Source organism: Entelurus aequoreus, linkage group LG16 (assembly GCF_033978785.1).
Source record: "Entelurus aequoreus isolate RoL-2023_Sb linkage group LG16, RoL_Eaeq_v1.1, whole genome shotgun sequence".
NCBI classification, from domain to species: domain Eukaryota; kingdom Metazoa; phylum Chordata; class Actinopteri; order Syngnathiformes; family Syngnathidae; genus Entelurus; species Entelurus aequoreus.
In genome coordinates, this window is record NC_084746.1 from 53,800,616 (window position 1) to 53,827,737 (window position 27,122).

General features: G+C 39.1%; 1 protein-coding gene across 1 annotated transcript in view; it reads left to right on the forward strand.

Moving 5' to 3' along the window:
• The first annotated feature begins 398 nt into the window (after positions 1-398).
• Positions 399-27,122, forward strand: part of LOC133631225 (receptor-type tyrosine-protein phosphatase mu-like) — a 202,213-nt gene continuing 175,489 nt past the window's right edge. The window contains exon 1 of the mRNA XM_062023383.1: positions 399-824. Coding sequence (XP_061879367.1) covers positions 752-824 — 73 coding nt within the window. The 5' untranslated portion in view covers positions 399-751. The remainder of the gene's footprint in view (positions 825-27,122) is intronic.

Below are 27,122 nucleotides of genomic sequence, written 5' to 3' on the forward strand. Positions count from 1 at the left end.
TAATTATTATTTTTTTTTTTTTATACTTGGCACTTCCTGCGGGCCTGATTTTGGATGCTGGCGGGCCGTAGTTTGGGGACCCCTGCCCAAGAGTAAGCTTTAAAAATGTTGAAGTTTTAATTTAGAAGATTAAATTACGATATTTTAATACAATAAATAGTACATAAACAGTGCTCCAGCCTGTGTACTGTTTACAGTGTTTTTCAGCGGTGTTATTCAGTGTGACGTCACACAGCGCACCTGTTTTTTAATTAATTCTACGAGTATGGATTTCCGGGCCAAATTAAATAAAATTAAACTGTATATTTCAGTGTTTGCTTCGGAGAGAAAACATTAGGAACTAAAAAAAATAAACATCTCCGGTTACCTGGCTGGATATGCACTGAGTTGAGGGGAGGGAGGGCTACTCAGTCTGTCTGCCCTCTCCCGCTCAAAGACGCCCTCTCCCGGCCACACGGCGAGCACACAGCCGCTGCTTCTCTCCGGCGCCACTCCATCCACGCACATCCAGGACTCACTCGCGGTCCTCCTGCCAGTGTGAACGCCAGCCGGAGACCGAGGAGGAGCAGCTTCACCGGGCGACCCAAGCCCGCAGAAACCCCTCCTCCGCCCCCCCAACACACACAAGGACAACAGCCACGGAGGCTTTTTTCTTTTTCACGGGTTCGACTCCAAAGTGACCGCACCGACCAAGTTGCCAGAGCGGAAGAGTTGCGCGAACAAGCCGCGCGGCCGCCACGACGCCGTCGACATGGATAAAGTTGTCGGGTGTTGGTTCTCCGCCATCACGCTATTGCTGTCCGCCAGAGGAGAAGTTTTTAAAGGTAAGTGAACGCACCTGAGACGTTCTAGGCTGTGGGAATAACGAACACTACTCGGTTGAATTTCAATGGCAACATATACTTATTTGATTTTTTTTAGCGTTTTTTTTCTTCCTTGTGCCGGGTGCACCTGACACCCGGGGTGTATTGACAAGTTGAAGGAGTTCAAAAATGTTTGTGTCTAACTTTATCTTGATAAGTTGCTGTCTAATGTGATTAACCTGAAGGGATTCCCGTGTCTGACTGTCACCTGCTCAATAACACAATTTATCTGCACTGAGAGCAAAGCCCCACTAAAAATAGTGGAATTAACAATTTTACCATTTTACGCTTTGTCGTGTTTTTAACAAGAAAGCTGAAATGTTTGATCTATTTGGTCAAATTATCTTTTAGAACAGTGGACCCATGCAACCAGCGGTCTTTGGTCCATGGGAAAACATCATGGAAAACTCAAGATACAAACCTTTTTTTAACCAAAAATACAAAAATATGAGATTTTTTTTGGGAACTTATGTGGAATTAAAAGTATATATGTATATATATATATACACGGGACAAGCGGTAGAAAATGGATGGATATATATATATATATATATATATATATATATATATATATATATATATATATATATATATATATATATATATGTATGTATGTATGTATGTATGTATGTATGTATGTATATATATATATATATATATATATATATGTATATATATATGTATATATATATATGTGTATATATGTATATATATATATATATATATATATATGTATATATATATGTATATATATATATATGTATATATATATATATGTGTATATACATGTATATATATATATATGTGTATATATATATGTACATATATGTGTGTATATATATATATATATATATATATATATATATATATATATATATATATATATATATATATATATATATATATATATATATATATATATTTCGTCTGTTTCTTTTTTTTTATGTAACAGTAACCCTGGGGTCAATGTTGTCTCTCTTGCTACATGGGCTGCTAAAATAATGAGCATCATTTGGAGACAAGCAAGCAAAATTCAACCTAAATTGTGGGAGCAGTTGCTCAAATATGCTCGTTCCGTCATTTTAGATTGAAGTTGAAAGTAACTGCTCAGAACATTCTTACACATTAAAGATGTTGAGTTTGAGTCTATTTGGAACAGGCAAGCATACAACATGATACATCGCAATTTCCAGTTTCTCGATTCAACATGTTCGAAAAGGAGTAGGAAGAAGCTGAGCTTATTTAATCCTACCCCGTTTCCTTTACATAGCGGTTGCTAAAACTTTTGTTCACTTCCTGTTCTCACTTTATTCACAATATACTCCATTTTCATGTTGCGGCTCCCATCCGATTACTTGTATACGACTGGATTTTCGGCACCGGTCGCTATACCAACACAAGATTGGGCAGCAAAATGGACGATAAAAACACGCTGTTGTCATCTTCTCTTTGGAAAACAAACTCTGGCACCGATGGGCAGTCAGTGTTCATTTTGTGTAATATTTTTATGTGATATATTTTGCTTTTTTGTTTTATTTATTAGTGAGTTCTGGACTGTACTAGTGATCAGGGACCATTGCTCAAGAGAAATTCATGTGTATTTTGAGGCCACTTTAGGTGTTTCTTACTAATTAAGATGATTCATCCTGTCAGTCTGCAAGCCTCACTCAAACACGAGCGCCACTCTGATTAATAACATTGAGATGATATTGATTTTTGGTTGAAAATCATGTACAGTGACATAGTGCATTGCCAGAGGGGGGTCCCTGCAGGGCTCATATTGACATTAGAGCAGCACATTAGTCACTTTTCCAGCTGATGAGCACTAATGGATGTACGATGACATCGATCCGACTGCTTTAAAAACATCTCCCAGCCGATATTATGGACTGTTCTGGGTTTTTTTTTTTTTCCAGCTGGAATTGGAAGTTGACAGACTGACTTGACTCCAAGCCACCGGTGCGCTCCCGCAGCCGTCCTGCTGGGGGCAGTGTGGTACACACATGCAGTACAATAGCAGATGATGGAGAAGATGCACTGTTGGAACTTTGTGTCCTTCTAAATCAGTGATATAATTTTCCAAGACATTTTTCATCCACTTTTGCAACCCACAGGTCAATAAATGTGCCTCATCCCCCACTTTAGTGGGGGCGAGGTGAGAAAGAGACACCCCCCGAGCAAAGAGTATCCAGTCCTTTTTATGTGAGCTTGAGCACTCGCCCGCTGGCAAGTGGAGGACTGTGAGATTTATTGGAGTGGGCTTCACAGCAGGGGTCCCACCGGTGCAGGAACCATCGATAAACGCCCTCCTAATTGCACAAGCGTGTGTGTGTGTGCGTGTTTAAATATGCAAACAAGGAAGAAATCAATTGGATGTGTTTCACTTTTCCTCAGCGAGGTGACGGATTAGGTGGAGAGAGTGTTTGCTATGTAGCGTACGTGCTAACAGCTCATGTGCTAATCAGATCACGCAGGTAGTGTTGGTCAATTTGTCTCCCCGCCCGTCTTCCACCCACAACCAGCACCGCACTCTCACACACACACACACACACACACACACACACACACACACACACACACACACACACACACACACACACACACACACACACACACACACACACACACACACACACACACACACACCTGGTGAGGCTCAGTTTGATCCCTGAGAAAATCCAAGGTGGAAGTTTTCTTTAAATGTATCCATCATGTTGTTGTATCTTTGCTTTTGAGCGTGCACCTCACCCCGGATTTCTACTGGATGCGTAGCGGCTGCGGAATGGCGCCGTCGCAGAGACAATTTTTTTCTCATTCCATTCTAGTCAATGTGTCAGTTTGGTGGACAGTCTGCGCACAGCGCTACCATGCCGCTGTTCTATCCATTTCGGCAACCGACCACTACTGAGCTTTTTTTTTTTTTTTTTACACAAATATTTAAACTATTTTCTTTGAACAAAATACTTATCGAAAACAGCAGCTCCCTCGTGTAGACACCCCATGTAAACATTGTTACTCCACAAGTAAGTAGTCATTTTAAATTATATTTCATTAGTTTTATCTTCTATTAAGACTTGGGGATATGGACAAAAAAGTATATCTCGATATATTTTTACTTAAACTCGATATTCGATATACATGTATATCTCGATATATTTTCCGGTGAAAGTATACATATAAAGATATTAATTTTTGAGCGATATTCAATAAAATTGAAGTAAATGACAACTAGAGTTGTCCGTTAATATCGGGCTGCTGATAAATGCTTTCAAATGTAATATCGGAAATTATCGGTATCGTTTCGGAAACTATCGGTATCGGTTTCACAAAGTAAAATGTATGACTTTTTATAACACCGCTGTGTACACGGACGTAGGAAGGAGTACAAAGCACCAATAAGCACCCCACTCGACCCCAAAAGGGACAAGCGGTACAAAATGGATGGATGGATACTTTTAAAATGAAAAACGGATCGTATTTTACATTTTGAAATAGCCTAATTGGCAGGGACAGACCTGAAGTCAACTTGTCAAAAGTTTTCAGACGTAATTTCACCTCGTTGGCAGAAATGGATGAAGACAGGCTGTATAAAATCAAATACCTTATTTTTCGGACTGTAAGTCGCAGTTTTTTTCATAGTTTGTACTTATACTCAGGAGCGACTTATGTGTGAAATTATTAACACATTACCGTAAAATATCAAATAATATTATTGATGTCATTCACGTAAGAGACTAGACGTATAAGATTTCATGGGATTTAGTGATTAGGAGTGACAGATTGTTTGGTAAACGTATAGCATGTTCTATATGTTATAGTTATTTGAATGACTCTTACCATAATATGTTACGTTAACATACCAGTTGGTTATTTATGCCTCATATAACGTACACTTATTCAGCCTATTCTTTATTTATTTTAAATTGCCTTTCAAATGTCTATTCTTGCTGTTGGCTTTTATCAAATACATTTCCCCAAAAAATGCGACTTATACTCCAGTGCAACTTATATGTTTTTTTCCTTCTTTATTATGCATTTTCGGCCAGTGCGACTTATACTCCGGAGCGACCTATACTCCGAAAAATACGGTAATCATATTACAGGCATATCCTTGACAGCTATTTGGGATCCTTGGTCAAATACAGGCTGATTCGGAGCGGGGAAGCAGGAGAGTGGTTAGCGGGAGTTGAATGAGATGTATGTGTGTGTTTGTCTACAAAGCTGCCAGGGATGAAGTTCCTGTTGTGGTGTTGCTTGCTACAAATAGAAAAATACAGTTGTCGTTCTGCAAGGTTTAACTGTCGCCTTTTCCACGAGTCAATACAAGTCAGTGCTATCACAGACGCTCGCCTGTGGGTATTGATGGATGGCAAAGCACGAGACGTTCCGCTGTGTTGCTGTGTTGCCGAATTTTTTTGCTTCTGCTCCTCTGGAAGGACAGAATAAACCTTTTGTGGTTCGCTTTACAACAACTCCTCTTATCACGTGATTACCTTTGGATTTGTGAGATCCCGTAAAAGTCTGCACAATTTGGCTGCATGGCAGAGCCGTGGTGGTGATTGGCGGACGGTGTATGAATGAGACATTCTGTGGCGGCGCCGTTCATCAGTCCTTACACATCCAGTGGAAATCTCTGGTCAGTGGCTTTTTGAAGTAAATCCTTTCTCACGGTCCACCCTCCATGTTTGTTTCCAATGCACCAGGATGCGCCGAGACAACAATAATTCAATGCACTTGTTGTTTTTCCCCAACGTGGTGACGGCAGCCTTTCTAATCCCACACAACGTAGGCCTCTATCGTCAGACAAAACTTCAATGTTCAAACTTCTACCCCGTGAGACTTCTCCTCATTTTGGCAAGCATTGCCCTCGTTTTGCTCTCTCTTTTGCCTTTTGTGGCTTTTCCACGGGAAGAATATACACAGGAGGTGACTCTAAACTGTGAAGTAAACTGACTCAAATTCCAAGCAGTCACAAGGCATTTTTCATTTATCCACGTTTTTATTACCGTATTTTCCGCACCATAAGGCGCCCCGTGTTATTAGCCGCACGTTTAATGAACGGAATATTTCAAAACTTTGTTTACCTATTAGCCGCCCCGTGCTATTAGCCGCACCTACGCTACGCTAAAGGGAATGTCAACAAAGCAGTCAGATAGGTCAGTCAAACTTTAATAATATATTACAAACCAGCGTTCTAACAACTCTGTTCACTCCCAAAATGTAATGTGCAAATGTGCAATCACAAAAATAGTAACACTCAAAATAGTGCAGAGCAATAGCAACATCAATAACTCAACGTTGCTCATACGTTAATGTCACACAACACACAAAATAAACATTTAAAGCTCACTTTCTGAAGTTATTACTCATCCACAAATCCCTCGAATTATTCTTCTTCGGTGTGCTTCACTTGTTTTTTGACACCATCTGTGATGTGGACGCGCATGCAGTCGTAGATCAACAGGAACGGCGCTGCGTGAAAAAAGTCACCCGGTGTCTCCGCGTAAACGTCTATCAACCACTCGCTCATCTTTTCTTCATCCATCCATCCCTTCGAGTTAGCTTTTATGATGACGCCGGCTGGAAAGTTGTCTTTTGACAAGGTCTTCCTTTTGAATATCACCGTGGATGGACGTTTCTGGCCGTTAGCATGGCAAGCTAGAATCACAGTAGGACGACTTCTCATTCCCTGTGGTGCGAATATTCACCGTACGTGTTCCCGTTGTATCCACAGTGCAGTTCACATGAATATCAAAAGTCAGTGGAACCTTGTACGCGTGTCTCTTAGTAGGAGACATTTTGTTGTCTTTACAGATACACACAAATGAAATGAAACGTAATATCCGCGAGCTTCTTCTTCTACGGGGGCGGGTGCTCACCTTGGCGGTTGCTTACAGTAGAAGAAGAAGCGCTTCCACTTCTATGGGGGCGGTTGCTTACCGTAGAAGAAGAAGCGCTTCCTCTTTTACGGGGAAAAAAGATGGCGGCTGTTTACCGTAGTTGCGAGACCTAAACTTTATGAAAATAAATATGAATATTAATCCATATATAAGGCGCACCGGGTTATTAGCCGCACTGTCTGCTTTTGAGAAAAATTGTGGTTTTTAGGTGCGGCTTATGGTGCGGAAAATACGGTACATATCGACATTATTTTTTACGTTTTATAGAGCCTGACTTCTTTTAGAGGTGCACAATCAACATCGGACAGATAAATAATGAGCCGATATGAAGAATAATGATACTAATAAATCCGATAACAAGGGCTGGGCAATATGGCCTTTTTTAAATATCTCGATATTTTTAGGCCATGATGTTTGATAAGAAATTATCGAGTTCGAGCCCATTATCGAATCCTCTTATCGAACCGTTTCCTTATCGATTCTCTTATCGATTCCAGATAGGTTGTTGTATATGGAAAAAAACACAATATTTGGTTTAACAAAAGCTCACTTTTATTTTATAAGAAAAAAAATAAATAAAATAAATATTGACTGTTACCCCCCTAAAAAAAAATATATATATATATATATTGACTGTTGTTACCCAAAGTATATTAAGTGGGATTTTTCAGAAAAACAAATATATACAGTAGCACAAAAAAAACCTGTCTCTGTGATCACTATAGGTGTCTAACTAATAATATACTGTTAAATAAAATCAGTCCCTTAGGCACCAAACTGAAAATAATACAGCGCTCCAAAAAGTGCACTTCTGCTGCTATTGGAACATACTAACTACACACACTATGACACTAAGAACACCACAGTCATCAATCAACAATTCTTTTTCCCTTACATGAGAGCGAAGCCTGGCAATAATTGCACATTGCCTGTTCTGCCCTCACTATACGTGTATACAGCTTGGCAGACAGCTAACAAACAATCCAAGACGTCTGATAAAGTTCCAAAGCAGATTAATCCATTTAGGCTCTTTATTGTTGTTGATCTTGCTTTGTCTTTTCCTATCTTTACTTTTGTCTTGCACTGGACTGTTATTTTTTATTTCTTTAAACTGAAATACACACAATGACAAATGTATAAGCTATGTGATTCAATTAACATACTGAAATGTAATACACAATATGTAAATATTAGCTTCACACAAATATACAGTACTATCATCAAACAAATACTTCTGAGTGTTGAAACTATTTCGATGGTGGAAATACATGACTGGTAGCCATTTTAAGTCCTCAAAACATCCATTGAAACAGTGCACAAAAATCGTTTTTCAATAGACATCTTACTATCAAATTGAAACACTTTCCACTTTAATATTGAGTTATATAAAAAAGTTAAACAGTTTACTTACAGACTTATATTTTCCAAGGCTTGAAGGAGCTAACACAACTTGTCTACTTCTCAATTGTCTCATGAACTGGACTGACTCGTCAACCCGGAAGTGCCCAAACTAATGATGCAAAGTATTTTCATATCGCCACAAGGTGTCAGTAAGAGTCTACAGTCAAATGGGCAGAGCATTGCGTTCCACAGGGCATTTCCTGTGGGAAGGGATTCGTTCTCAGGGATTCTAATAAAGAACCAACTCTTTTTCTTTACTATAGTGGTCTCGATAACGGGTACCGGTTCTCAAAAAGGGATTCGAGTCCGAGGACTCGGTTCTTTTCTTATCGAACATCCGGGAATACCGGTTTCGAGCATCAACCCTAGTCACGATACACGATATATATCTCGATATTTTGCCTTAGCCTTGAATGAACACTTGATGCATATAATCACAGCAGTATGATGATTCTATGTGTCTACTTTGAAACATTCTTCTTCATACTGCATTAATATATGCTCATTTTAAACTTTCATGTAGAGAGGGAAATCACAACTAAGTCAATTTAGCAAAAGTGTATTTATGAAACAGTTATTAAGCAGTGGCACAAACATTCATGTCATTTCAAAACAGAAAGTGCAAGATTGTCAGAGACATTTTAAAACAAGCTATTAGTGCACTTTTGTGCATGATGTCACTAAGATGACATATCAAAACAACACTTAATTAAAGTGCACTTTTTGTACAGAACGCCACTACAATAATTTAAAACAAATAAAGTGCACTTTTGTGCATGATGGCACACAAGATATTTCAATAACTCAAATAAAAATGAGCTGCATAATAGGAAATCAAATAGTGTATGTCCTTCACTATGTGGTAGGTTCCTGCGGACGTTATCTTCTTCTGTTGTTGACTATTTGTTTCATACGGTGTTGATGTGGAAATGGTTGCCTTGGCATTTTGTGGGTGTGGCACCGAACGGAGATGTTGACATGCGGAGTTTCAAACACTCTTCATTCTCTAGCGGGTGACTTTTCAAATGATGCTACATATTAGCAGTAATGCTACTTTTTGGCTAAAAGCAACTGCGTGAGAACGTATATACCCGAATGTCACGATATAGTCATTTTCTATATCGCGCAGAGACAAACCCGCGATATATCGAGTTGGGCGATATATCGAGTATGTGGATATATCGCCCAGCCCCACCGACAACATTAGAAAATAGCTCCCATTTAAAATTAAAAAAAAAAAAAGCGAAAAAAATACCTCAATGAAATGAGAGTACCGGTACTGTGCTGTTACTGGGTTAGGGTGAGTAATCAAGCGCTCCGTTTCTTCTGCTTGTGCTGTAAACTTTCCCTGAGCTCATTGTTGTTAACAAACATGGTGATGACGTGAGAGACTTATTTCGCTGTTTTAAAAAAAATTCGGCACTTCAACACATCAAACCTTATCAGCCAAAAGCACCGAAATCACAATTTTTTTCTGAAACGGACAAAACTAAAGTAAAATATCTCACTAATAATTATTACCTTTGCATTTATGCCATGACTTAGCACCAACCTTTCTAAAGTCAAGATCAATTGCAATTGCTAGGGGTGAGAATCTTTGGGCACCTAACGATTCGATCCTGTTCTAATTCCTGGGGTGACGATTCAATTCAGAATTGATTCTCGATTCAACCCGACTCACGATTCAAACCGATTCCCGCGATGTAGGAATTGGTATAATAACTCTATAGATTTTTTTTTAAAACAAGTCACAGGTTAGAAAATCTGCTTCTGGTTGCATAGTGATGGCTTAAAAACATCTTTAAAAAAATTAATTCTTATTAAAATGTATATATAATTTTTTTTAAATGAATCAATTTAGAATGGGGATGAATAAGAATCGTGATTTGGATGGACATTTTTCGACTCACGATTCAAACCATACCATGAATTGATTAATGTGGACCCCGACTTAAACAAGTGGAACAACTTATTGGGGTGTTACCATTTAGTGGTCAATTGTACGGAATATGTACTGTACTGTGCAATCTACTAATAAAAGTTTCAATCAATCAATCAAACCGATTCTCGCGATGTTGTAATTGGTATAATGATTATATTGAAGGGCTGCACAAGCCACAACGACATCCTCGGCTCAGATCCCACATCAGGGCAAGGAAAAACTCAACCCAATGGGACAATGAGAAACCTTGGAGGGGACCGCAGATGTGCCCCCCCCCCCCTGGGCAACCGGTGCAATGGACGTCGAGTGGATCTAGCATAATATTGTGAAAGTCCAGTCCATAGTGGATCTAACATAATAGTGAGAGTCCAGTCCATTGTGGATCTAACATAATATTGTGAGAGTCCAGTCCATAGTGGATCTAACATAATAGTGAGAGTCCAGTCCATTGTGGATCTAACATAATATTGTGAGAGTCCAGTCCATAGTGGATCTAACATAATAGTGTGAGAGTCCAGTCCATAGTGGATCTAACATAATATTGTGAGAGTCCAGTCCATAGTGGATCTAACATAATAGTGAGAGAGTCCAGTCCATAGTGGATCTAACATAATAGTGTGAGAGTCCAGTCCATAGTGGATCTAACATAATAGTGTGAGAGTCCAGTCCATAGTGGATCTAACATAATATCGTGAGAGTCCAGTCCATAGTGGATCTAACATAATAGTGAGTGTCCAGTCCATAGTGGATCTAACATAATAGTGTGAGAGTCCAGTCCATAGTGGATCTAACATAATATTGTGAGAGTCCAGTCCATAGTGGATCTAACATAATATTGTGAGAGTCCAGTCCATAGTGGATCTAACATAATAGTGTGAGAGTCCAGTCCATAGTGGATCTAACATAATAGTGTGAGAGTCCAGTCCATAGTGGATCTAACATAATATCGTGAGAGCCCAGTCCATAGTGGATCTAACATAATATTGTGAGAGTCCAGTCCATAGTGGATCTAACATAATAGTGTGAGAGTCCAGTCCATAGTGGATCTAACATAATATTGTGAGAGTCCAGTCCATAGTGGATCTAACATAATATTGTGAGAGTCCAGTCCATAGTGGATCTAACATAATATTGTGAGAGTCCAGTCCATAGTGGATCTAACATAATAGTGTGAGAGTCCAGTCCATAGTGGATCTAACATAATATTGTGAGAGTCCAGTCCATAGTGGATCTAACATAATATCGTGAGAGTCCAGTCCATAGTGGATCTAACATAATAGTGTGAGAGTCCAGTCCATAGTGGATCTAACATAATATTGTGAGAGTCCAGTCCATAGTGGATCTAACATAATATTGTGAGAGTCCAGTTCATAGTGGATCTAACATAATAGTGTGAGAGTCCAGTCCATAGTGGATCTAACATAATAGTGTGAGAGTCCAGTCCGTAGTGGATCTAACATAATAGTGAGAGTCCAGTCCATAGTGGATCTAACATAATAGTGTGAGAGTCCAGTCCATAGTGGATCTAACATAATAGTGTGAGAGTCCAGTTCATAGTGGATCTAACATAATATTGTGAGAGTCCAGTCCAAAGTGGATCTAACATAATATTGTGAGAGTCCAGTCCATAGTGGATCTAACATAATATTGTGAGAGTCCAGTCCATAGTGGATCTAACATAATAGTGAGAGTCCAGTCCAAAGTGGATCTAACATAATATTGTGAGAGTCTAGTCCATAGTGGATCTAACATAATATTGTGAGAGTCCAGTCCATAGTGGATCTAACATAATAGTGTGAGAGTCCAGTCCATAGTGGATCTAACATAATAGTGTGAGAGTCCAGTCCATAGTGGATCTAACATAATATTGTGAGAGTCCAGTCCATAGTGGATCTAACATAATAGTGTGAGAGTCCAGTCCATAGTGGATCTAACATAATAGTGTGAGAGTCCAGTCCATAGTGGATCTAACATAATATTGTGAGAGTCCAGTCCATAGTGGATCTAACATAATATTGTGAGAGTCCAGTCCATAGTGGATCTAACATAATATTGTGAGAGTCCAGTCCATAGTGGATCTAACATAATATTGTGAGAGTCCAGTCCATAGTGGATCTAACATAATATTGTGAGAGTCCAGTTCATAGCGGATCTAACATAATAGTGTGAGAGTCCAGTCCATAGTGGATCTAACATAATAGTGTGAGAGTCCAGTCCATAGTGGATCTAACATAATAGTGAGAGTCCAGTCCATAGTGGGGCCAGCAGGAGACCATCCCGAGCGGAGACAGGTCAGCAGCGCAGAGACGTCCCCAACCGATGCACAGGCGAGCGGTCCACCCCGGGTCCCGACTTTGGACAGCCAGCGCTTCATCCGTGGCCACCGAACCTGTGCCCCCACCTCCACAAGGGAGAGGGGGGTAGAGCAGTAAAGAAACGGCATATCAACTGGTCTAAAAGTGGGGTCTATTTAAAGGCTAGAGTATACAAATGGGTTTTAAGATAGGACTTAAATGCTGTTCTACTAAAACATTTTGATGGGTTTTTGAACGCCGTGTGTAATGTTCTATATTCTAGCGTAATTTTTGAACAGGCGTCAACTTGGAGTCCACACATATCTCTTATGTGTGACTGCCATTTACCGATCACACTTTTCATTACACCATGTACCAAATAAAATTACTTCGAGGTTGGTACGCACAACCAGAATTAATCTGTACATTAGGCGCATCGCGTTATAAGGCGCACTGTCGATTTTTGAGAAAATGATGGATTTTAAGTGCGCCTTATAGTCCGAAAAATAGGCAATGTGTACGACGACATGAAAAGATCAGATTTGACAAAAAATCCGAACAGGGCATCAGACCTTGCAGAGTGAACGTAGCTTTGGATTTAAATTTGTTTCCTTCCTGATGGCTACAGCAGCCCGTTTAGGCAGCAAACTAATAGGACCGTTGTAATCGCTCCTTCTGTTGGCTGCTGCTAATTATACCATTACACTTTCTCTTTTCTTGTTGTTATAAATAAGATATGGATCACATGAATGTACCAAACAATGACGCCTATCCCCAGTACCCTTGGTCTCTACTCCGAAATATTACAATTATGTGTATTTTTTTCCGTTGCATTCTGTTCAGCATGACTAATTTTTTGGTCTTGAAGAGCCATATGCCGACGCCAGCTCGTCATTGCCGAGTGAGTCAGTTCGTCATGATCGACGTGTGTGCTCGGACCAAGCAGAGACGTTACTCTGCGAGATAAACAACTTAATTGGAAGCAATCATTTAGTTCTTCACTCATTCCTTTTTGGTTCCCAACTGAGTCAGATTTAATAGAGTTTTGTTCCGCAAGGTGTCCTGACGGATGGCAGCTTCCTTTGTGGGAGCCGGAGCAGAATTAATTTAAAAATATGCATCATTTTTTTTCCCCGTGTTGGAGGATTGATGATAGTACAAAGCAGGCATTGAGGTGTCGACATTCTTCTGTAACTTTGCTGCTCAGACACTTTTATTAAGATGCTAATGAATGCTGCAGAAGCGTAGATTCGCCCAATGCGGTTGCGAGTGACGAGACTTTGTAGACTGATTGTAGCTGGATGATTGAAATTCTCGAGGAAAAAACTCAAGAAGTCTCAAAATGCTAAGTGCCGCCATTCAGACGCGTCTCCTTAAGTGACGTCTGACTGCTGTATTTATGGTAACACTTTAGTACGGGGAACATATTCCCCATTAATTAGTTGCTTGTTAACATGCAAATTAGTAACATATAGGCTCTTAATTAGTAATTATTAAGTACTTATTAAAAGCCTACTGAAATGATTTTTTAAAATTTAAACGGGGGTAGCAGATCCATTCTATGTGTCATACTTGATCATTTCGCGATATTGCCATATTTTTGCTGAAAGGATTTAGTAGAGAACATCGACGATAAAGTTCGCAACTTTTGGTCGCTGATAAAAAAAAGCCTTGCCTGTAGCGGAAGTAGCGTGACGTCACAGGAGCTAGTATTCCTCACAATTCCCCGTTGTTTACAATGGAGCGAGAGAGATTCGGACCGAGAAAGTGATGATTACCCCATTAATTTGAGCGAGGATGAAAGATTCGTAGATGAGGAACGTTACAGTGAAGGACTTGAGAGGCAGTGATGGACGTATCTTTTTTCGCTCTGACTGTAACTTAGGTACAAGCTGGCTCATTGGATTCCACACTCTCTCCTTTTTCTATTGTGGATCACGGATTTGTATTTTAAACCACCTGGGATACTATATCCTCTTGAAAATGAGAGTCGAGAACGCAAAGTGGACATTCACAGTGACTTTTATCTCCACGACAATACATCGGGCGAAACACTTTAGCTATGTAGCTAACGTGATAGCATCGGGCTTAACTGCAGATAGAAACAAAAGAAATAAACCCCTGACTGGAAGGATAGACAGAAAATCAACAATACTATTAAACCATGGACATGTAACTACACGGTTAATGCTTTCCAGCCTGGCGAAGGTTGACAATGCTGTTGCTAACAACGCCATTGAAGCTAACTTAGCAACCGGACCTCACAGAGCTATGCTAAAAACATTAGCTATCCACCTACGCCAGCCAGCCCTCATCTGCTCATCAACACCCGTGCTCACCTGCGTTCCAGCGATCGACGGTGCGACGAAGGACTTCACCCGATCACCGATGCGGTTGGCGGCTAGCGTCGGATAGCGCGTCTGCTATCCACCTCAAAGTCCTCCTGGTTGTGTTGCTACAGCCAGCCGGTTTTTACACCGATCCCACCTACAACTTTCTTCTTTGCAGTCTCCATTGTTCATTAAACAAATTGCAAAAGATTCACCAACACGGATGTCCAGAATACTGTGGAATTTTGAGATGAAAACAGAGCTTTTTGTATTGGATACAATGGCGTCCGAATACTTCCGTTTCAACCATTGACGTCACGCGCATACGTCATCATACATAGACCTTTTCAACCGGAAGTTTAGCGGGAAATTTAAAACGTCACTTTATAAGTTAACCCGGCCGTATTGGCATGTGTTGCAATGTTAAGATTTCATCATTGATATATAAACTATCAGACTGCGTGGTCGCTAGTAGTGGCTTTCAGTAGGCCTTTAATTAGTCATTATTAAGTACTTATTAATGCCTTATTCTGCATGGCCTTATTATACAACCAGTACAACCCTAACCCTCTAACCCAGGGGTGGGCAATTAATTTTTACCGGGGGCCGCATGAGCTACCCGAGCACTGCTGGAGGGCCACATCGACAATATTTCAATTAAATTTTGCTCAATATTATTTTTGATACATACCGTAAGATAAATAATAATAATAATAATAATAATAATAGTAATACTTCAACATAGTGTGTGTAACAGCATTCCATGACTAATATATATAAATTAACATTAATAATAAATGACAGTAAAATAAGCACACGTATGACTGAGGAGTCATAGTGTAACTTTGTGTGGTGTTTGAGTTGTCCGACTTTTTGTGTGGCCATAAACGCACCAGTGGTTTAGTGCTATGCGTGTTGGTGACAGATGACAAGTTGCTTTTGGCCTGGTTTGTACGGCAGAAAATGACTAGTTTTTCGAGATAGAATTGTTTTACTCATGTTTTTGGTGTGGTTATGTCCGAATATAAACAGTTTTGCTCAATAAAGTGATCGATATAATTCCTGTCCTCGAAGCATCTCGATAGACGTTACAATAATTGAACGGTGTTCAATTGAACGGTGTTGACGAACACCATTAGGGCCGCTTGTTGTCACTGTCACTCAAAGTTGCATTGCAAAATTACATAGAATAAATATGTTTATTTTGTTTAGAATTCAGATGGGATTTGATTTGGTGCGCGGCATATATTTGCTGCGCGCAGCAGACGCTTGAGCAGTGCGCAATTGCGCAGGCACGCACCTTAGGTGAGGGGACGTTGCTTGGCAGTCCATGTCTTGTTGAAAACACGCCATTCCTCATCAACTTTTCTCTTTTTGGCGTCTCGGGTGTAAACCGTGCATCACTTGTCGCTGCATGTGCACCTTCACTCGCAGGTTACACACGGACACACGCCCATAAATAATACTTTTCAAAATAAAAGCAGCACAGTTGTATTGCGCGCAGGACATAGATGTTTTTTCAACTTTATTTTGTAATTGCAGTTGTTCACATTCACTCACAATCACGCATACGTCCACACGGAAGTAATACAAATAACGATTTTCAAAACAAAAGCAGCACCGTTGTATTGCACACTCGACATAGATACTTTTTTAAATTTATTTTGTAATTTATAATTGGCCTCACGCGGGCCGGACAGGGACGCACAAAGGGCCGGATGCGGCCCGCGGGCCGCAGAATGCCCAGGTCTGCTCTAACCCTAACCAAATAACTCTAAATTAAGTCTTTGTTACTTAGAATGCGTTCCCCTAGTGTCCAAATAACTCTTAGGCCCCGTTTACACTAAGCCGGATAAGGTTATTCAGGGTAAATACCACCTAACCTTATCCTTGTCCACACACAACAATGCCACCGTTTAAGACCCCCGCCCCCCTCCGTCCGCCGGCGCAACGCGACCTAGTACGCATGCGCGGAAAATGCGCACGTCATAGTCACCTCCAGTGTTGCTTTGTGTGTAAGTTCTTAAATGTAACTTATCTGAACAATATCCTGTGTTGTGGTATTTCAATTAAATGGAATCCAGTGTGTCTATTATAGTGAATCACACCTGAGACGTCATAAATTAAGCAAATCTTTATTAGACACGTAAACAATGTGATAAAGAACATTTTACATCAATCAAACTAGGGATCTAGATATCTGGTCAGGACACTCCTCACTCTTTTGCCTTCACTTTCATTGTCCATTCCTTTTTGGTGACTTTATATACTCTGGACCTAGTTGTTGAGTCGGCGACATACATGGCGGACAATAACTGATACAGTCTGCTTTGCCAGTCCAAATGCATTCGCCGTTTTCCTCAACGGCCAGGTAGCACAAAGCACACGCTATGTTTTTTATCACATCCACGAGAGCTCGCATTCTCTTTGTCTCTACTTCGACAAATGGACAAAGTTTTTCGCTAAGTAGCATCGCAGCTGACCCCGCCGGACATCGGAAAGTTCTCTTGCCGTCTGAGAAGTGTTGTATCCCAAATAGCTGCAATGGCTTTCTCTTAAGGTATTCATGTGTGATTTCCACAAGCGTCTGTACATGTAGAAGGAGAAACACGGGCATGTCTGGATGACTCGCCTTCATATTTCCAGTGGTTAGCTCCGAGTTTTATTTTGAAGCTGGCTGTGGCGTGTTCTTTCTGATGTCACTTCCTGTGTGGGGGAGGTCTTTCTGTTGTTACTTCCTCTCCGAACTCACTTTGTAAACGATCAATGAGTCCATACAAAGCTAAGTGCCGGAGATTCAAGAATTACCCGGCTGACTTACCCGTGTAAACATTTGTCCGAGGAGGGGGACCTTAAACGCTGGTTTAGTGTGGCTGAAAGGGGGCTTAGGCTAAACAATTATTCGTTTAAGGCAGGGGTGTCCAAAGTGCGGCCCGGGGGCCATTTGTGGCCCACAGCTGATTGTTTACCGGCCCGCCACACATTCTGGAAATGCTATTGCAAAAATAAAAAGGAACATAAAAAAAAGTGGAATGAGGTGAAATCTAACTAGAAAAAGTTGCAATGTTGACACAAATCTGCCATGCAGGCTGTTTTTTTTTTCTTTAGTCTATCTTTATTTTAATTTTTTTGCCATTGCTCAAAAAAAAAAAAAAAAAAAAATCAATCTAACACTAATAGTGAATTATTGACCTATTCAAGGCTCCAATTATTTCAAACATTTCACTTTAAGATGTTTAATGTGGAAAATATTGCATATATTGTGCGGTTGCCATACAAAAACATCGTTTTCTTTGACAAAAGAGCATAAAAACAAACAAAATAATAGTTCAAACGTAAAATGGACAGATATATCTGAAGTTCATCTCGTAACTTAAGTGTTGAAAGTTAAAATAAATAAATAAAAATGTATCACTTTCTGAGTGGGGCACCTTTTGGATCCCAAATATATTTAATGGGATTTTATTTATCTTTTTACTGTGATTACTCAAAAATAATAATGAATAAAATCAATGGTGTCCTGCATTATTGATCTGTCATTACTTCACATCAAACATTGCTTTCTGAATGTTTTGGGCAGTGGGGGAAATACTGCATATTTCACTTTTATTATAAAAAAAACAACATTGTCTTTGACAAAAAAGGCATACAACCTTTTTTTTTTTTTTTTAACTTTATATCAACCTGAGGTTGATATACTGTAGAGATTTACTGTAAGCGTTAAATAAAAAAATAAAAAAGGATTTTGACTTGTTTTTAACATTTTAATGACTTAGACCCTTTATGGTTCCCGGGAGCCCTAAAGGTAAAAAAATAATAAAAAATCCATATATTTTGTTATGGTTTTGAAAATGAAAAATATCAAAATGGCCCCCGCATACTTAAATTTTTCCGTGTTCGGCCCTCAGTGGAAAAAGTTTGGACACCCCTGGTTTAAGGAGTTAAACGACTTAGTGTGGACATGGCCTAAATGAAGTCTTTGTTACTTATAATATGTTCCCCATACTAAAGTGTTACCGTATTTATTCATTTTATAATGGGGCTGCAACTAACAGCTAACATTTTTTACATTCTAGTTTCTTCAAAATAGCCACCCTTTGCTCTGATTACTTTTTCGCACACTCTTGGCATTCTCTCGATGAGCTTCAAGAGGTACGTCACCTGATATGGGTTTCACTTCACGGGTGTGCTTGAAGCTCATCGCGAGAATGCCAAGAGTGTGCAAAGCCGTAATCCGAGCAAAGGGGGGCTATTTTGAAGAAACTAGAATATAAAACATGTTTTCACTTATGCCCTGCGATGAGGTGGCGACTTGTCCAGGGTGTACCCCGCCTTCCGCCCGAATGCAGCTGAGATAGGCTCCAGCACCCCCCGCGACCCCAAAAGGGACAAGCGGTAGAAAATGGATGGATGAATGGATTTCAGTTATTTCACCTTTTTTTGTTAAGTATATAACTCCACATGTGTTCATTCATAGTTGTGATGCCTTCAGTGACAATCTACAATGTAAATAGTCATGAAAATAAAGAAAACGCATTGAATGAGGAGAAGGTGTGTCCAAACTTTTGGCCTGTACTGTACTTTAAGTCTACTATCTGAGCAATTGAAGTCTAAAAGGAAAGAAAGGGCCTTTAAATCAAAGTACCTTGTAGAATCTCTGATTCCAATTTGGCTATTTTTTTTTTGTCATTGGAAATTAGGAAACATTTTAAGAACATATACTAACCATTAGGGGCGTGGGAAAAAATCGATTCAAATTCGAATCGCAATTCTCATTTTTAAAAAATATTTTTTTTTAATTTTTAATTTTTATTAAATTTTTAATTTTTATTTTATACCATAACAATGCAATCCAATTCCAAAAGCAAAGCCGAGCCAGCAACACTCAGAACTGCAATAAACACAACAATTGAGAGGAGACACAAACACCACACACAACAATTGAGAGGAGACACAAACACCACACACAACAATTGAGAGGAGACACAAACACCACACACAACAATTGAGAGGAGACACAAACACCACACACACAACAATTGAGAGGAGACACAAACACCACACACACAACAATTGAGAGGAGACACAAACACCACACACAACAATTGAGAGGAAACATAAACACCACACACAACAATTGAGAGGAGACACAAACACCACACACAACAATTGAGAGGAGACACAAACACCACACACAACAATTGAGAGGAGACACAAACACCACACACAACAATTGAGAGGAGACACAAACACCACACACAACAATTGAGAGGAGACACAAACACCACACACAACAATTGAGAGGAGACACAAACACCACACACAACAATTGGGAGGAGACACAAACACCACACACAACAAACCAAAAGTAGTGAAACAAAAATGAATATTATCAACAACAGTATCAATATTAGTTACAATTTCAACATAGCAGTGATTAAAAATCCCTCATTGACATTATCATTAGACATTTATAAAAAAAGAACAATAGTGTGACAGTGCCAAGAATATACATTCAAGTCTGTCATTAGCTAACAACACACAAAGCGAATGTGCGTGCATGTATCATGTACGTACGTAATGTACCGGTACGTCCTTAAGTCCTAGAAGCTGTAAGAGGGTGGATAATAACTCTGAAAACACATTGGAAATTTGGCGTCCTCAAGGAATTTGCTAAAAGGATACAAACAGCCCCTTTAACTGCAACCCCAGAGTAGATTTCTGACATTTGTGATTATTTTACAGGCATAAAAACAATTTAGGGGAGGAAATGGTTACGCCTAAAAACAAGAAACCACCGTCTTTAATTACAAAGCAGATTTGTGAGCTTTTTAACTTGCAGTGTTAAATGTGTTAAATGTATAAATAGGCTAACAACTGGAAATGGTCAAAGCTTTTTGGCCGGGGGCCAGGCTGTGCATATATATATATATACAGTATATGTATATATATATATATGTGTGTTTCCCATAAACTGCCAAGATACCTGTGGCGGTGGGGGCGTGGCTATGGGCGTGGTCACCATGATATCATCGAGTAATTTGCATAATTTACTACAATGATTTGATTTTCTCTAAAAAGGCTCAAAAAATGTATACTTACTAAATAATAATAACAGTTTTGTTTTAAACGTCCATCCATCCATCCATTTTACAATATAATTACAACACTTTATGTACATATTTATATACAGATTTGAACAATAAGTTATTCACTGAAATATATTTATTAATTGTGGTTCTTACAAAAAATATATCTTATAAAAGCTAAAATGTCTCTTAAAGCTCTGCCCCTTTAATTAGTGCATACTAAATAATTTAAATTTAGCCTACTACTGCAAGCATATTATTTACCAGCAACATAAAGTGAAACAGAGGCAGAGGTGTCCTGCCACAGTCAGTAACAAATAAACAGTAGTGGTGGTAGATAGACACAGAGCTTCATCAAACATCTGATCCACTGAACAAAGAGCTCCAAAAATCTTGAATCAGTTTTACTCCCTACACTTAACCATGTGTTTCCTACTGCCTGCACACTTTGCACCCTTTGTTATATACACATGTTGTGTTTCTAATAGAAATACATTTAATAAAGTTAAATACAAATAAGGCAACAAGAGAAGTATCCTACACTTCTCTTTTGTAAAGTAAATGTGAACAGCCCATATGGGCATCTACATCCACTATATGATTTGCCTGAGAAGCTGGAGAGGACACAAAAAAAAAATAAATAAATAAATAAAATATATATTTTTTTTATTATTTATTTGTGGCGGACGTAATTCTTTCGTGGCGGGCCGCCACAAATAAATGAATGTGTGGGAAACCCTGTATATATATGAGTTCAAACCCCGGCCGAGTCATACCAAAGACTATAAAAATGGGAGCCATTACCTCCCTGCTTGGCACTCAGCATCAAGGGTTGGAATTGGGGGTTAAATCACCAAAAATGATTCCCCGGGCGCGGCCACCGCTGCTGCCCACTGCTCCCCTCACCTCCCAGGGGGTGATGGGTCAAATGTAGAGAATCATTTCGCCACACCTAGTGTGTGTATGTGTGACAATCATTGGTACTTTAACTTAAATATATATATATATATATATATATATATATATATATATATATATATATATATATATATATATATATATATATATATATATATATATATATATATATATATATATATATATATATATATATATATATATATTTGGTCAAAAGTGTAGATACACTTGTAAAGAACATCATGTCATGGCTGTCTTGAGTTTCCAATCATTTCTACAACTCTTATTTTTTTGTGATGTAGTGATTGGAGCACATACTTGTTGCTCACAAAAAATATTCATGAAGTTTGCTTCTTTTATGAATTTATTATGGCTCTACTGAAAATGTGAGGGTGAAAAGTATACAAACAGCAATGTTAATATTTGCTTACATGTCCCTTGGCAAGTTTACCTGCAATAAGGCACTTTTGGTAGCCATCCACAAGCTTCTGCTTGAGTTTTTGACCACTCCTCTTGACAAAATTGGTGCAGTTCAGCTAAATTTCTTAGTTTTCTGATATGGACTTGTTTCTTCAGCATTGTCCACATGTTTAAGTTAGGACTTTAGGAAGGCCATTCTAAAACCTTCATTCTAGCCTGATTTAGCCATTTCTTTACCACTTTTGACGTGTGTTTGGGGTCATTGTCCTGTTGGAACACCCAACTGCGCCCAAGACCCAACCTCCGGGCTGATGGTTGTCCTGAAGAATTTGGAGGTAATCCTCCTTTTTCAATTTCCCATTTACTCTCTGTAAAGCACCAGTTCCATTGGCAGCAAAACAGGCCCAGAGCATAATACTACCACCACCATGCTTGACGGTAGGGATGGTGTTCCTGGGATTAAAGGCCTAATCTTTTCTCCTCCAAGCATATTGCTGGGTATTGTGGCCAAACAGCTCCATTTTTTGTTTTATCTGACATCACATGGACAAAGATAAGACCTTCTGGAGGAAAGTTCTGTGGTCAGATGAAACAAAAATGGAGCTGTTTGGCCCGAGAGTGACAAGCGGTAGAAAATGGATTAGAAAGGACAGATTAAAAAAAAACCAAACCAATTATTTATTTATTAATTTTTTTAACTTGGGACTTCCCGTGGGTCGTAGTTTGGGGACTACTGCTTTAAACAATCTAATGGAGATTTTTTGACATTTAGTAATTTTTGTAAAAGTGTAAAAAGAAGTGAACCGTTCTTGGAGAGCGCAGACCTCCGCCAGGCCCTACAGAATATTTTACAAAATCCGAGACAGTGATCCGGATCATCCCAAAAATCTTCACTTGTTCCTTATTCAATCAAAACCCACCCTGAACTTTTTGAACTATGTTGCTATTGTTCTACAATGGAATGAAATAAACTGAGTGAACTCTCTTGTCAGTCATCCACTCTTCTGTAGGTAGGGCCAGGGAGACGGGGCCAATAGAATAATGTAAACATAAATATAATGTAACATACCGTATTTTTCGCTCCGGAGTATAAGTCGCACCGGCCGAAAATGCATAATAAAGAAGGAAAAAAACATATATAAGTCGCACTGGAGTATAAGTCGCATTTTTGGGGGAAATGTATTAGATAAAAGCCAACAGCAAGAATAGACATTTGAAAGGCAATTTAAAATGTGTAAAGAATAGTGAACAACAGGCTGAATAAGTGTACGTTATATGAGGCATAAATAACCAACTGGTATGTTAACGTAACATATTATGGTAAGAGTCATTCAAATAACTATAACATATAGAACATGCTATACGTTTACCAAACACTCTGTCACTCCTAATCACTAAATCCCATGAAATCTTATACGTCTAGTCCAGTGGTTCTTAACCTTGTTGGAGGTACAGAACCCCATCAGTTTCATATGCGCATTCACCGAACCCTCCTTTTTTTTTTCAAATTCAAGACAAAGTTATTATATGTTTTTGGTAACACTTTAGTATGGGGAACATATTCTAAGTAGGGCTGCAACAACTAATCGATTAAATCGATTAAAATCGATTACTAAAATAGTTGGCGATTAATTTAGTCATCGATTCGTTGGATCTATGCTATGCGCATGTACGGAGGCTTTTTTTGTTGTTGTTGTTATTTTTTTGTTGTTGTTTTTTTTGTTTTATAAACCTTTATTTATAAACTGCAACATTTACAAACAGCTGAGAAACAATAATCAAAATAAGTTCAAAAACAGTACAAAACAGCGCCAGGGCGGCGGTGAGTCTACGTCTCATGAGGTGGCGTAAGCTAGCCAATGATGTGTCATGTGCAGCTCACGTGACGACGGCGTCTCCTTTGCTGGAAAAATTCGAAAATTGGCGCAGGAAAACACGACCGATAGTTTAGCGGAGAAACATCTTGAGGTTATTGCTTCAATGGAGAAAAGTGTACGACCTAAGTGGTCAAAAGTGTGGGAACACTTCACTTTAAAGACTTCAAAGAAGAGAGTTTCCTGCAAAATGGCACGGAAGTACAACATTGCTTCAGGAGCACCTGAAGAAGAAACATGTTGCAGCCATGGATGAAGGGAAGAACTCACAGTACGTAACTTTTGAAGTCTATAGTGGCAACAAGCATTCATGAGTTCAGCTTTTTTGTGAGTAACGTTAGTTATGCCTTTGTTGCAACGCGGGGCTGATAATGTGTCTCCGGCACATTTGACTCCGTTTTGAGAGAGAAAACGCACGCTTACCAATTTGGAAATAAACGTAACGGACAGAAATATCTCAGGTTGGTTTCATAATGGATCAATGTAGCCGGGCCGATAAAGCTATATAAATATATTCAGATTTGAGTGACGCTTTAGTACAACTAAATGTTATGAAGGTGCTGGAATATTTCATGCTATTATTCAGAGGCAGCCTAAAATGAATCCTTTATTATTCACAACAGAAATGTGTACAATATCTGATTCAGTTCTGATGACTTACATTTCTGTGTTATTATTGGTGTATGCTGCACCCCCAATGTCCACAACATGGTGCCAGTATGCTGGGTTTTTTCAATAAAATACTGGAAAGGATAGAAATGTAGTTTGTCTCTTTCATCCGATTATTAATCGATTAATCGAAGTAATAATCGACAGATTAATCGATTATCAAATAAATCGTTAGTTGCAGCCCTAATTCTAAGTAACAAAGACTTAATTCAGAGTTATTTGGTTAGGGTTAGGGTTTGGGTTAGGGTTAGGGTTAGAGGGTTAGGGCCAGGGTTAGAGGATTAGGGTTATAATAAGGTCATGCCGAATAAGGCATTAATAAGTACTTAATAATGACTAGCTAAGAGCCAATATGTTACTAATTTGCATGTTAATAAGCAACTAATTAATGGTGAATATGTTCCCCATACTAAAGTGTTACCATGGTTTTTTTACTGGTGCACAAAATGAAGCGTGCATGAACATCACCTTGTTCAAACAACAAAACCAACACAGTGCATAAACTCACAACAAATTACACACCTGAAAATCAGTCTGACTTCTGCTGTTGCCGTATCCGTAATACGCCGATAGGGAGAAGTTTTAATTTACACGATGATTCGGGTGTGTCTCGACCTCCGCCGAACCCCTGAGGCCGACTCACCGAACCCCTAGGGTTCCATCGAACCCAGGTTAAGAACCACTGGTCTAGTCTCTTACGCGAATGAGCTAAATAATATTATTTGATATTTTACGGTAATGTGTTAATAATTTCACACATAAGTCGCTCCTGAGGATAAGTCGCACCCCCGGCCAAACTTTGAAAAAAACTGCGACTTATAGTCCGAAAAATACGGTAGTATAAATGATTCAGATCACCCCTGAAATCTAATCACTGCCCACTTATCGCATTTTGAACAAGTTCTGAAGGTTCAATCAGGATCCGTTTATGTTGCTTACTAACTAAGTAACTAATAGACATGCTACTACATTAACTCCTGGCAGAGGTAACGTGAGGACGTGATGGTTTACTTATTTGAATGTCAGTCAACACTCGGCTCACTTCACGTAACTTCCTGCGTATATTCTCCAAAAGCAAAAGAAAACGCACTCAAAGTTGATCCTTTGATGCTTGCTCAATCAAAGGTTTGTTGGATTTTCTAATCTCATATGATTTTTATAGCCAAAGTTTTTGTCTTAAATTCCATCTAGTACGACCTCAAGGGTGTTCTACTTAAGAGGTTCTACTGCAGACCTAAAATGTGAAGAAGAAAAGTGCGCCGGGAAGAAAAAAATGGACTGTAAAGTTCCATCCCAAAATAGTGTTGTGATGTGCAGAGTGTGTGTGTGTGTGAAGCATCTCCGGCCCATCGCAAATTCATCATCCTTCATCTCGCAGGCCCCGCGGGCGCCAATCCACGTTCGATCATTAGCCGCTGATTTGCCAGCGATTTTATTTACATTCTTGAGAGGCAGTAATAGATTTGAAGTTGACTCTGGAGGCCGCGGCGACGGCGTTATGAAGGGAACTGTGCGGCGGAATTATAATTGGCCTTGAGATGTGGCTGAGGGAAGGATGCCGGACAAACAGGGATGCTCTAATTGCAGGCGCCTTCGTGAAACGAGGAGGGAAGGGAGAGGGGTGGGGGAGTAAAAACTAATCAATTGTACTCTGCGAGGCAAATGGGGCCTTCTAATGAAGAGAGCTGGAGGAGGCAATGGGGACTGTTTGTGTGATCAACATGTGGAAGAAAAACAACTGGGTATGTAAGATACTGTTTATATTTATGGTGTACTTTGTTTTTAACAGCAGGCGGTGGATGTCGTAGGTGGAAGAAACACTGCAGGAATACAGTAATTAATGCTCAATCAATTTTAAATGTAACTTAGATATTGGGTTTCACAATGTAAAGCGCTTTGAGTCACTTGAGAAAAAGCGCTATATAAATGTAATTCAATTCAATTCAATTCAATCAATCAATCAATCAATGTTGACTTATATAGCCCTAAATCACAAGTGTCTCAAAGGGCTGCACAAGCTACAACGACATCCTCGGCTCAGATCCCACATTAGGGCAAGAAAAAAACTCAACCCAATGGGATGACAATGAGAAACCTTGGAGGGGACCGCAGATGTAGGACCCAAACACATATACTGTACAGCATAGTTTACACACATATTTATATATATATATATATATATATATATATATATATATATATATATATATATATATATATATATATATATATATATATATATATATATATATATATATATATATCAGTGGAGGCTCCTCCATAGAGGTGGAGGAGGCCTGGCCTCCCCAATAATTTGAGAGAAGAGAGAGATTTAAAAAAAACAATAAATATATTTATTTTATTTATTTATTTTAACAAAAAACATATTTTTTATTTTTTATATTCATATTATTTTAGTTTT